Genomic DNA, 12,526 nt, shown 5'->3' with positions numbered 1-12,526 from the left:
AGTCTCTTTTACTGCTGTCTTTTATATCATTCTGAGATATGGATAGTTTGAGGTGTTTGAGGATACATATTATACTGTAAGCATAAATACTGTAGAGCTGAAATGCAGATTTGAGGATGATGCATGTGTAAGTAGGTGTCTCTACAGTGGGATTTTAAAATCAGCTACTGTTGACCTCCTTCTACAAGTATAATACAGTCACTCAGCTGTTAAAAACCTGATCCACTATTTAAAAAATATACAAAAACAAATTGTCTATCTTTCTGCCTGATCTCCTTTCAAGTGCTAACACAATGGAAACAGTGGGTGATCTGTCAATGCATTTGGATTGTCAGTGATGGTTTTGTATAAATATTGGGAGGATAAGAAATAAAATTCGCACAGCAGAATATGATTTCATCTGCCTTTTCTCTGCAGCTCCATGGCTCATGCTGCGGTGTGAAATTCTCATTTTACACACTTTGCAGGCGGAGCACATGAATTATGCATTGAGCAAGAGAAATCTCCTGCTTCAAGTCCTATATGCATTTACCAGGTTCTATCTCTATTACCAAGATGAATTGCAAATGGAGAAATGTTTGATGGAATATACCTTAACTTCTTTGTTTAGTATTCTGCTTTTCCCACAGTGGGCTTTCTTGATAGAAAACTGTTTGGGTTATATTGTAGGCTTAGTTTTAAGAAAAAAAAAAATTGTGTTAATAGAAAAATGTCAGACACATCAGAACCTTTTTATTGTCTTGATTTCAAATGCAAAGCTTTTTTTACTCAATTGAAATATCTGCAGTTATTGGCTATTTATTGGTCATAGATAGCCAATAAATTTTCTTTTCTTGGAAAAAAACAAAAAAAAATCATGTTTGTAGTAGGCAGGACCCACATAAATAGGTTTCTTTGGTGTTTTCTGCAGAATTGTACACAATTAATGTACATACACATATGTAGAAACACATATATGCATGAAAATATCTGGTGGTTTTGTGTGTATATATAGTACCCAAACACACATGAGTAGCCTACTCTACTGAACACTCAACTGAAGTTGGAAATAAGACATGATCACACTTAAACATTAGCTTTATCATGAATTAAGTAGCTCTGGATTTTACATTTCCCAGATGGTAGGGTCAGGTTTGTCCGTTTTTTGCTTTCTGTTTGGTGGAATTGTTTGCTTGCGTGTTCTTTATAGCAAACTGATACATTTAAATGCAGTCTTCTGATAAAGTGTGCAGTGAAAGTATTCCTTGCCATACATTGGTTCAAAATTTTTTTTTACTTGCGCCTTATTTTAGGACCATTTTATTTTGTTTTGAAGTATAAGAAGTAAATTCTCTTGAAGGACTTTTTTCCCCTTTTTTAAACTTTTTTTTTTTTTTTTTTTTTTTTTTTTTTTAGTAGATTCAAAGCAATATCAGTGCAGGGATGGATTTCACCTTATAAAAGTACACATCAAGCTTTGTGTACTTTTTGTACCTGTGACAGAAAAAGCAAACTGAAGCATACTGTTGGTACTATTTGTGACTTAGAACGCCGTCTTAGTTGTCTTCAGTAAACAGATTCAATAAACAATAAGAGGATTCTTTTGCAGTGGCTCATATTTTTTTAGAAACTTGTACTGAAGCATATAAAATTCTCATCCTTGTGTGGCTCTTGTGTGGGTTGAGCCACTTTTTGGAGACTTTTAATTTGCTGTATTATAAAAGGAGATGGAAACATCTCTATGGAAATACTTGGCAAATACAAAGCTGTAGCTTTGAACTTTAATAATAGTGGAAGGACGTAGAACTGTATCTTACAGATATGTATCTTATGGGACAGAGTTCAGAAATTGAGGATATTTTTAATATATTTGTCTTTCGTTTAACTGAATTCTCCCTTAGTCTGTTTTGGTTTCTGAAGAGTTTCTAGTTTAGGAAAAAGGTTGTGATATATTATTTATAGTAAAAGTGCTGGAAGTAACTGATAAACACAAGATTCAGGGCTAAATATTCACCAAATTATGCTATTAAGTGGCTTGGAATTAATGAGAATGATTGTCACAAAATTGTGTCTCTGACATGAGTAATGCAAGTAGAACTTGTAACTTTTGAAGTGCACTACTTGTTATTTCACCAGTTTAAAACAGGAGTAGCCAAAACAAACTTAGTGACTTGTTAAGAAAAACTTCTCAAGGGAAAAGTCTGGTATTCTTGAGCAGAATGGAATTCAAGAAACTTGGTTTTGCAAGAGTCTCTCACTAATTCTTGACAAAACATAAAATAAATGGTATAACTTCAGCACTGTTTTAAAGTTATTTTGTAATATTTTCTCTGTCCAGAGGAGTTTTAGGTTTCAGCTAAATCAGCAGTAGTAGAACACTCAAATACCATAGCAATAAGGACCATCAAAGTATGATGATGTTAAAATAACTTTTAAAAATAGCGGTTCCTGTTCTTTTCAGTCCACAAGATGATTCTTCTCCCAGAATACCTGAAGTGTAACTGTAGGGATCATATAAGTGACTACTGTCTGCTTGAGTCATGGTATTTATTGGGATGATAAGTATTGTCATCATGGCCAGGGTCAAACCTGGTAGTCATTAACATCAATGGCTTCAAATAGCAAGAACATTGGCTAATTTATTTCATGTTCTTTAGAGATAACCGTAGAATTTCTCATAAAATGGAGAAAAATAAATTAATTGTTATCATTTGTTTGCAACTGACTATGAAGCTGAGAGACTGGAAGAAAGGGAATGCACCTTGAGATAAGAGGAGTTATTTTTATTCTATGTTGCCAGTTAAAGGAGGTGCTTCTAGCTGCTGAGTTGACTCCAAGCTCTTCTAGAAATCTGTATCCTGAGTGTCTGAAATGCTCAAGAAATGATGGCATAAAGGGGTCTAAATAGATTTACTGATTTATTTAGGCCTGTTATTTTATTAGAAGTGGAAAAATAATTATATTCGTATGTGTATTTAGCTGTCATGTACTGTTTAAGAGGAAACAGGTAAACTAGAAAGTGTGACTCCTGGAAAGACTAAATTTAAATTACTTGAAATAACCTGGATGACGAGCAATCCCTTAAGGTCTAAAGGCTGTTAACATAATTTCTAAAAAAATGGCAAAGTTTTCTGCTTGATATGTGAGCCAGAGAGGATGAAAGTTGAAGAAATTCTTCAGCTGACGTAAGTGAAAGATGCTTTAGAGTGGGTAGGGACAACATGATGACAAAACTCTTTGAAACACAATGGTTCTGGCTACATCCAAAAATCAATGCTTTATAATAAACTGTCCTCTTGGCAGTCTATACTGAGCTGTAACACTGAAGATTTTTCTGAATCACCACTGTCTAGCCGTGCTTGGTAGGTATTGCCAACAGTTACTCTTATGAGATTTGCTTAGAAATTTTTATTTAGGTGTTGAAGCAAATTTTGTTGAAATACTCTGTCAAGGTACTGGTATTATTACTTCTCTAGTCTTAAGGTACAGCCAATTCTTATTGTTAGAATTCATCTCAAGGCTTAAAACTGAAACTTTTTTGGTGAGAAAAATCAACTTTCTGTTAAGTAAGTCCCAGTAGATAATTGGACAGAATTCCATGCTCCTAGATAAGTGCAAATAACACCTATTTTTACTGAATAGATTTTGATCTGTTTTTCATACGAAATCAGAAATCTTTTGTCTTAAAGAGATAGCAGCTTTTTTTTTTTAATGGTTTCATCAGAAGTATCTGATCTGTCACCAAATGTTTTCTGTGTGGCAACAATGATTAATATTCAATGTATACAAGGGCTACAGAAATTCAGTTGTGTAATTTAGGTTCAGTTTAACTATATAAACGAATCTTTCTCAGTAGGTGAATTCTCTGGATGCCAAGCCCTGAAAATGGATACATTTTGCTTTATGAAAGTAGTAAAATAGATGCACTTGCTTTATAAAAGTACTAAGTGCTTTTCTTTTGCTGATACAGTGAAAGATGAAATATTCATCTATTTTGACAGAAAGAAGAAAAACCAGTACAAGATAGAAAGACTCCAAAAAACCAAGACATGTTTCTGTTAGATTTAGATGATTGTAAGTATCTTGATTAAAACCTCATTTTTCCCAAGGCGTAAATTCAGATCAGTTAATTCAATGAATTTAAATGTCTGAAATATTGATTCTGTTAATTTATTGTACCAGTTTCCTGACAAAATAAATGCTTAGACTGTCAAGTTATTTTCAGGCACAATTGTTACAAGATTTTGTTTTATAATGGAGAAATTGTTTCAAAATTTAGAATGTACCACCATGTGAAACATTTACTTTGAGAATTTGTGTATGTCTGGACTTGTTTTCTGTTAAAGTGGGCTTATTTTCTCAGGTAATAATTGATGTTACTTGTACAACACCTGTGCAATCTATGAGCCAATTATGGTATTATACTAAGATGCTAAAAATCACATTTCTGTAGAACAGTGGAATGGTACTCTTGGAAGGGTAAGATAAAGCTGGCACTGGTTTTTGACTATGCTTGTAGTACCCTTAAAATTTACTTCTGTAGGTGCAGCATATCAGAATTTATATTAACATGTACTATACATGTAGCATATAAATGAAAAAGTGCTACATAGTATGTATCAAACTGAAGGATAAAATAGAGGAAAAATGTATGAGTTGTATTTGTATTTTCTTTGCTTGTGAGTATTGGGGCTATGTGTCTGAAGAATCTTATATTTAAATCTAAATAATCTTGTATTTGGAAACATATATACAAGAATATAATATTTAGATGAGAATGTAAAACCTTTTTTGTGCAATGAAAAAAACAAAATAATTTTCTTTCCCAGTATCTTAAATTGTATTTCATTTTAAGTATCTCTTGCCCTTTTGCTTCTAGTTTGTCCTGTAACAATTCCTGTGGCAGTTCCTAAAACAGCAGCTTTGTCCCCGAGTTTAGCAGCAGACCTGGAGGGATTAAGTCTGTCCAGTTCATCAGTCATTGATGTAAGTAGACTTTAAAAAGTGGGAGGGTGCATGTCAGTTTAAGCATTTCACATGTTTTGGGGCCATCATTATGGTGTTTTTTTTAAGTTCTTTCACCTATAAAACTCTTACATGAAATTATGGTTTACCTGCAAGTCTGGCAGCATTTTTTGATGTGCAATTGCATTCTGAAATGTGGAGAAAAGTATGAATATTTCATGTCTGAGAAGGATGCCTTCAAGGATTTTTAAGCTCTTTCAAATTGTCTTCTTTGCCTCAAGGAAACTTCAGTTAAGAAATTAAGTATCCAAACTGCAGAGGTCTTTCATATAATTGATTTGCTACACTTTCAAAAATAAGCTACAAGAACATCACGTACTTGGTAATACTCGGTCTGTTTATTTACCATACACGATTCTAATGGTGACATTTTGCTACTTGGAAGTAATTTTTCATAAATATATCTGAAACATAGCCCCTGGGTGCAAATAAAAAGGGTATAGATTTACAATCAGTGGTATATCAGTATATGTCATGATTCATTCTCTTAGTGCTTTGTAGCACTTTCCATTAGGGAATCTCAAAACTATAGATATAATTAAGGTTAGCAAACTCATGAAGGTAGAGAGTATTCTTTATTGTGAGAAAGGATAGTAGTTTGTTCTCTTTCAGTTGGGTTCTTTTTAGTATTTTGTGTGTATTCAATTTGTATTTGCAATTTAAATAGAAGTTGCAGTGGTATAACATAGGCTACATGTCCTTGCGAAAATGGATGGAAGTGACCAGACAAAATACCAGAGAAACAGGTATTTTTTAGCCTAGCCTTGTTTCTAATGAGGTTGGTATCTAGAACCTATGCTGCAACTTTAATAGTCACTGGTAACCTACTTTGTGCTGCCATAGGAAACAATAGCTTGCAATGCCAAATATTTGTTAAATAAAGGAGCTACATGAGTGATTTGACTCAAGAAATAGAAGACCTTTGCTTGTGATTCAGTTTCATGTTTAGAGGCCTCAAGATTTGGTGGTGAAATGAAAGACTTTCAGATAATTTGTTGGATAGTTGTCTTATCGAAGAAAATTTTTATGTAATGTAAATTTCAAGCAGGCCAGTAACAATCCATGGACACGCAGTCAGTACAACTGATGTGTAGTCATTCATGTGTCACACAGTCTGAAGATGCCAGAAATTCTCTTCCATGTTATTTTATAGAACAGAATTACAGTGTTAGGTGGCAAGTCTGTGTTTAACAACAGCTGCAGTTTGCAGCTTTCTTTGATTGCATGCCACAGTCACCTCTCTGCCATTCTTTATGGCTTTAACAGTTCAAAACACAAGTTGTCATATGTTTGCCTGGCTCTGGATTAGCTTAAGAATTACTCTGGTGTCTTTGCTTTACTTCAAAATTGCCACCTTTGAGCATAAATTAGAGATAGCAATCTATAGTGCCAGAGGCTTAGGTGCCCTTGCTTGCCAATGTCTTTATTTTTTCATTGTCTACAGTACATTCCACTCCCATATTCATCCTTGCTTTTGTCATAATTGTCACTGCTTATTTGCTAAACTGTTTCTCCCTGTTCTTCTGAAGACAACTACAAAGAAATAGAGCTGCTAGATGAAGAGAGCTAGAAGATGTAGGTAGAAGACTAGTTGTTCTGTATGACAGCTGTGCAAAATGGCTCATTAAAACTGAGGTCTGATAACCAGCAAAGAAACTGGAGCTTTTCCTCATTCTCTCTGCTTTGGAAGGAGCCCAGATCATGTAAGAATGAATAGTTTCTGCCTGGATAGTGATTACATATTTTCATCTGTATTCAGTTTTCAGATCTAGGCTCAGCTCTCATTGCCACTGATAGTTGCAGATGTACATGAGGTCCTTTGCTGAGTTTTCTACATCAGGGAGCAACAGAAATTAAATGCTAAGGTTAAAACTCATTCTTTCAAATTATATCCATATGGTTTAAAAAGTCTTACTTGTGTGCAAGTAGTTAGATAACTATAATCCCATGTTGTTCATCACCATCAGGTAATTTTCTAAAAATAAAGATAGAAAACTAGCATTTAAGACTTTATGTGGGAATGTGCCTCTTCAAATAGTATTTTGAATTTAATCTGTGATGGCTAATTATAAAAATACTTTAGAAAATTTCTTCTGCCTTCAGTGGGAGAGAAAGTGGATATAACTGCAGGGCACATGCCAAACTAATAGTGAGAAATTAATTTATTACTAGCCAATGGAAAGCTTGGAGTAAAAATAGATAAGTACAATATCAAAGAAATGTAGCAGCCACTTTTCTTGGAATATGTCAAACAGTCTATTATTCAAATCATTCAGCACTGTAATTGGACACAGCTTTTTGAAAACTTTTAACTTCCAAATTCATAGCTGCTGAATATTATAGAAAGCATAAATACAAGAATAGTTTTACATTATGGAAAAACCTACAAAACCAAAATATTTTTGAATAGAAACTGCACAGTCTAATGCTTTGTCCTGTGGCTCATTTGTTTTTATCATCATGTTTACATACAGTACATTTCCCCCTCATATAAATGCATGCATGCATATTATAGTATGTTCCAGGAAAAACAAAATTCTCTTGTAATTCATAGATAACCTTCTTCCAACTGAATGCAAAATATACTAAATCTGTGTGTGTGCTTTTGCCTTGTATTTGTGGTTCATCTTCAGGTTTAAGTGAATCAGGTAAGTGAGGTCACTGGACGCTTCTGTAGGGACTCTCATGGTATGCAGGCAAGTGACAACAAAACTAAGTGCTTGAGGAAACTGCAGTTGGTGTTGATTGAGTTTCAGATGGATAATTTGCAGTTTTGAAAAATACGTGAAGATGCAATACGAATGAAAAACTGGAGGCGAGAGAAAACTGCAAGCTGTCAGTTTGAAGCACTTACTGGAAAACACTAGAAATGGGTGTTGTCCCCAAAAGGCGGGGGTTATAAAGTGAAAAAGGAGGAATTGAAAGCAAAGCTCATGACTGACCTAAGGACAGTCTACCTAATCTGACAGTCTGACCTAATCTGCTACAATAATTAATATTTTGAACAGAAATGGTGAGAGGAGAGAGAGGAGAGCTACAGTAACAGAGAGAAGCCTCTAGTAATAGAGAGAAGACGGGAGTGATCTGTTCCTACCTGTCACACAGCTGATGATAAAAAAAAGCGCTAAATCACCTGTTCTTTTCTCATTAGGATTTTGGATGGTAAAAATGTACAATCAACTACTCTCCTAAATGTGGAGACCTCCGAGTATGCTGCATAGGATAATTAACTGGTAAAAATGACACATGCTTTTATGAATAAAATTAGTGAGAAGGAAACATTTCTTTGGTAGCAAGAAACGTGTTATGGTTCAGAACAGTGTTGGTGCAAGGGAGAGCTGTCAGGTCTTTATGAGCTCTGGTGAGGAAAAGAAGTTGCATGAGGAGAAAAGTGTGTGGCTGTATCATCTGAGTTGAGTAGTATTTGAGGGGAGAAGATTGTTTCCCTGCCCCATATAGAATAGCCTGGGGAAAAGGTCAGGGGTCATTAGGAAAATATCACAAAAAATGCATGTACCAAATGGGGGGAAACTCTTGTTGTAGTAGAAAGGTGCTTATAAAAATATTTCTTGCAGCAATTCAGACTAGGTATCAATTACACTGCACTTCATGTAAGTAGCAAGGAATTAAGATATAATTGTAGAAGTGGTACTGCTTTACTTACTAAGGTTTTATATAATATGTTCAGTGCTTTTTCATGATAGTGTTGCTACCAATGGTATGTGTTATTGTTCCCGACTACTTGGCCTTCCAGAGAAATTTCCCTTTAGGAAGGGAGGAGTAAATCATCTTATTTTCTGTTTTGTATCTTCTAAAGAACTTTTGACCAATCTACACTTTGGGAACTTCTTTGGAGTAGTGATGCACAAAGAATAAATATTAGCTTTTGTTAGAAGTCAAGGTCAAGCTGCAGACCTGTCAAATCAGGTGATAAATACATTTAATTTTAAATTGAGTACAGACTTAGAGAATTCCTTGAGAAATAATAAACATGAACGCCCTCAATATTTAACTAAAGGTGTTTTCAGACTAGGAGAAAACCTTAAGTTGTATTTTATGTCTGAGTTGTTGACATAGTCTTTAGAGGTGAAGCCTCTTATAATTTAGGTGGCTTTGTCTATTCAGGCTATTTGTAATTCCTCTATAACAAATCTTAAGACTGACTCTGAAGCATCTGTTTGAAGCATCTCTGCTTAGAAGTACTGGGAACACAAAGGCTGCAATAATGGCTTATATAATGGCTCTAGTCTGGTGTGCAGTTTGCAAGAAAGGTTAGCATATGGTGTTTTAAGAATTTTCAGAATCCTACAGTAGAGAAATAAATAGTAGCTCTTGCAAATAGTTATTGGCATGCACTTAACTATATGACTTTTTTTTTTCAGAGCTTTGCTAGCAGCAATTATTCTTTAACTATATACATTTGTCATTCGTGTAAGCTGTGGTCAGAGTGCTTACCTCAGGAATGGCTGCATCAGAGGAAACATTAACGTGTTATTGTTACGAAAGAGACATAGTGCAACTACTTATGATAGCAGCAGATTGTAAGCAGTGGTGGTCTTCTGCCTGTTGTTCTCAGGCAGATTTTGATCAACTACCATTGTTTTTCAGATAATGAGTTTTTACATTTCTGTAAGTATATCCATACCCTCTTAAGGATGCTTTTAAAATTTTTTACTCAGGCAAAAGAGGATGCTTTTAAATAAGCTTTCAATATTAACCACATCTTCTATCATAAGTTTGTTTGTAGTTTTGTGTTTAGACAACACAAGTGCATGATAGCACTTCATTATTTTTATAGCTTACCATTTGCCTCTTTTATGGCGTACCATTTTGCCCTCCTATAAGGAGCCTTATCCCTTTGCTGTTTCATCACATTTTTCCTATGAATTCAGTGTTTCCATTATATTTGTGAAGCTCGTGTTTTTATATACAAATTGAAATTGGGAAGGTTTGTTGTGGGGAGGTGAAGGGAGAAAGTGTGCCACAAGACAGTCTATGTGTATCCTTGTTCTATGAATGCTTATAACTTTGCTTGTGTTGTTGACCTCAATTGCATGTTCAGCAGAGATATTTTTGCAGTTCTGCAATTTCAGCTTCAATCTGTGAAGGCAGGTTTTTTCCCATATGAAACAGTCTCTGTTGTGCCCTGCAAGATTTGTAACTGGCATAAGGCATAATTGAAACCTCATTCTACAATGTATGTTAGTAGTAGGGTGCCTGGGAAGGTTTCAACATGTAAAGCAAGTGAAAAGGCATAGTCTTAAATTTGGGAGTTTAAAAATTACTTCATCTTAGTGCCATCCAAAATTCAGCTGTGTGGCTGATTAGATGTGACTGATGCTTGTGGGAAGGCAGTGTGGTCCAGTGGATACAGAACTGGGTGTTACATATGGAAAATGAGTTCTATTTTTGGCTTACTACTTGCTGTGTGATCTGGAGGGAGTATCTTAATCTTTTAGTTTTCCATTTGAAAAATGAGGATAATGATGCTTGCTCACCTTGGGAAAGCACTTGGAAATCCACAAATGAATGTAGCTGCTCATCAGCAGATATTAACTATTGCCAAGCTAGAAGAAGAAATTAAACAAAGACTCCCACATACTTTTTTGTTGCTGTTGTTCATGTGAAATTGCTGTATAGGTTGATTTTCTTAAATTGGTTACAGGGAATATGTGTAGTATCAGATGTTTGAAAGCTATGCTTTCCTGTCAGGAATGGCTTCCACATCCTTCTAAAAATGTTAGCTTGAAAGAAAAAAAAAAAAAACCACTTGCCGTGACAGAATTTTTTTGTCATTTCACCTCTATTCTTTACTTATAAATGCATTTACAGGTATTTGTGATACTTAATAATGTTTAAATAATGATTAAGCCTTAGAAGTACACATCTCATGTTTATTAAATGCATTCATTCTTAAAACCTGCACTTCAAAATCTCCAACTTATTTTCTTTAAATAAATTAGAGAATTTTATTTGGAAATTCAAACAAGATGTTTATTCTGAATCAGGAATAAGTTTCTGATAGAAAGCGCTGGACCAAGTAATTGTATGCTTAGACTGAGAGGTATATTATACTTTTCTTATGTGTAATATAATTTGTTTAGTTAATTACTGTGTGGTTCTATACTAGATATTCTCCAGAATGTGTCCTTTATTTTTGTTTTTATATATGTATATATATATATATGTATATATGTGTATATGTATATATTTGTGTATATGTGTGTATATATATATGCTATAAATTAGATACTATTTATAATTATGTAAATATAATGTGTAAGTAGTTAGCAACTTGTATATTAATGTAATTGTAATAACCAGGTCACTGATAAACTTGATTCACTGCTATATTGCTATTTTGCAGTTTTGTTATCTTTGAGTTACAAAGAATAACCCAGGATTCAAATGTTAAATTTAAAAATAAAAGTGCCAAAATAGCAAAGTAAAATGCAATTGTAATATTGAAGTCTTATTTATAAAATAGAAATTAAATTGTGGGGATATTGCAAAATAGAAGCTCAATTAAATGAGTTACTGAGGAGATCTTTGATCATTTTTTGCCTTCCGTTAAAATTCAGTAGCGTCCATAAAACTAATCCAACTTTTTTTTTTCTTTTTTTTTAATATAATTAGATGCTTAGGTTTATGGCAGAGTTTAAAATAATGCTTCTTTTTCTTTCCAACATGAAAAATAATACATATATTGTGCTCCTTAAAATAGGGCTGCCGTTAATAGGGTTGGTGCCAGGTATTTAAAAACAAGCATGTGTGATACATGATGATGATTCCGTAAGTTACTCTTTAAATGTATATTGTGATAATGTGTGTAAAGCAGACTGTGTCTGTATGTGTGTTATGCTCTGTAAGTCAGACAGAAGAGAGAGGTAACCTAAGCTGTACTTTTCTGTTATTTTGTCAATAAATGTAGCTCTTAAAAATTTCAACCACATCTTTCTAAGGTAACATTTACCTCCTCACATCTTTAGCATCTATCAGACATGACATGGGACATATTCATTGACCCTAAAAATTTTCATCAGTCTCATGCACTGGAAGGGGGCAGCCCCAGCCAGACAAGAGGCTCATTTCAATTTTAACGGCTGTAATTAAAGGTTAATTCACTGAGTCAGGATTAACGAGGAAAGTACAAATGATAGGCAAGCAGCTGCCTTTATAATACAGGATTAGAACAATGCAATTACAATAAGAATTAGAAAAAACCAACTTCCTGAAAAGGTTCTGTAATAAGTGAAGTGCATTTCTCTGTTCTTAATTGTGGTACTTTAACATGAAGACTCTGTGCTGCAGCATTTTTTTGTTGTTGTTGTAATAACAGTTGATCAGCAGTCTGTCTAATAAGACAGTATGCCAACCACAGTGACAGCAACTGTTATATTGATAAATTTAATACTGTGCTCTACTGAAAACCCTCGGACTTACATTTATATTACAGCTATATGGCTGGACACATAGATGGCTGCTTTGAACATTGTCATTAGATTTATTTCTCTTATTCTTT

General features: G+C 34.1%; 1 protein-coding gene across 1 annotated transcript in view; it reads left to right on the top strand.

Annotated features, from left to right (window-relative positions):
- Positions 1 to 12,526, top strand: part of AP3B1 (adaptor related protein complex 3 subunit beta 1) — a 156,924-nt gene that overhangs the window by 98,456 nt on the left and 45,942 nt on the right. The window contains exons 21-22 of the mRNA XM_058865381.1: positions 3,981 to 4,053; positions 4,859 to 4,965. Of these exons, the coding sequence (XP_058721364.1) occupies positions 3,981 to 4,053; positions 4,859 to 4,965 (180 nt within the window). The remainder of the gene's footprint in view (positions 1 to 3,980; positions 4,054 to 4,858; positions 4,966 to 12,526) is intronic.

This window comes from Poecile atricapillus, chromosome Z (assembly GCF_030490865.1).
Source record: "Poecile atricapillus isolate bPoeAtr1 chromosome Z, bPoeAtr1.hap1, whole genome shotgun sequence".
NCBI lineage: Eukaryota > Metazoa > Chordata > Aves > Passeriformes > Paridae > Poecile > Poecile atricapillus.
Note: the sequence above shows the minus strand (reverse complement) of the source record. Positions and strands in the feature narration are given on the sequence as shown.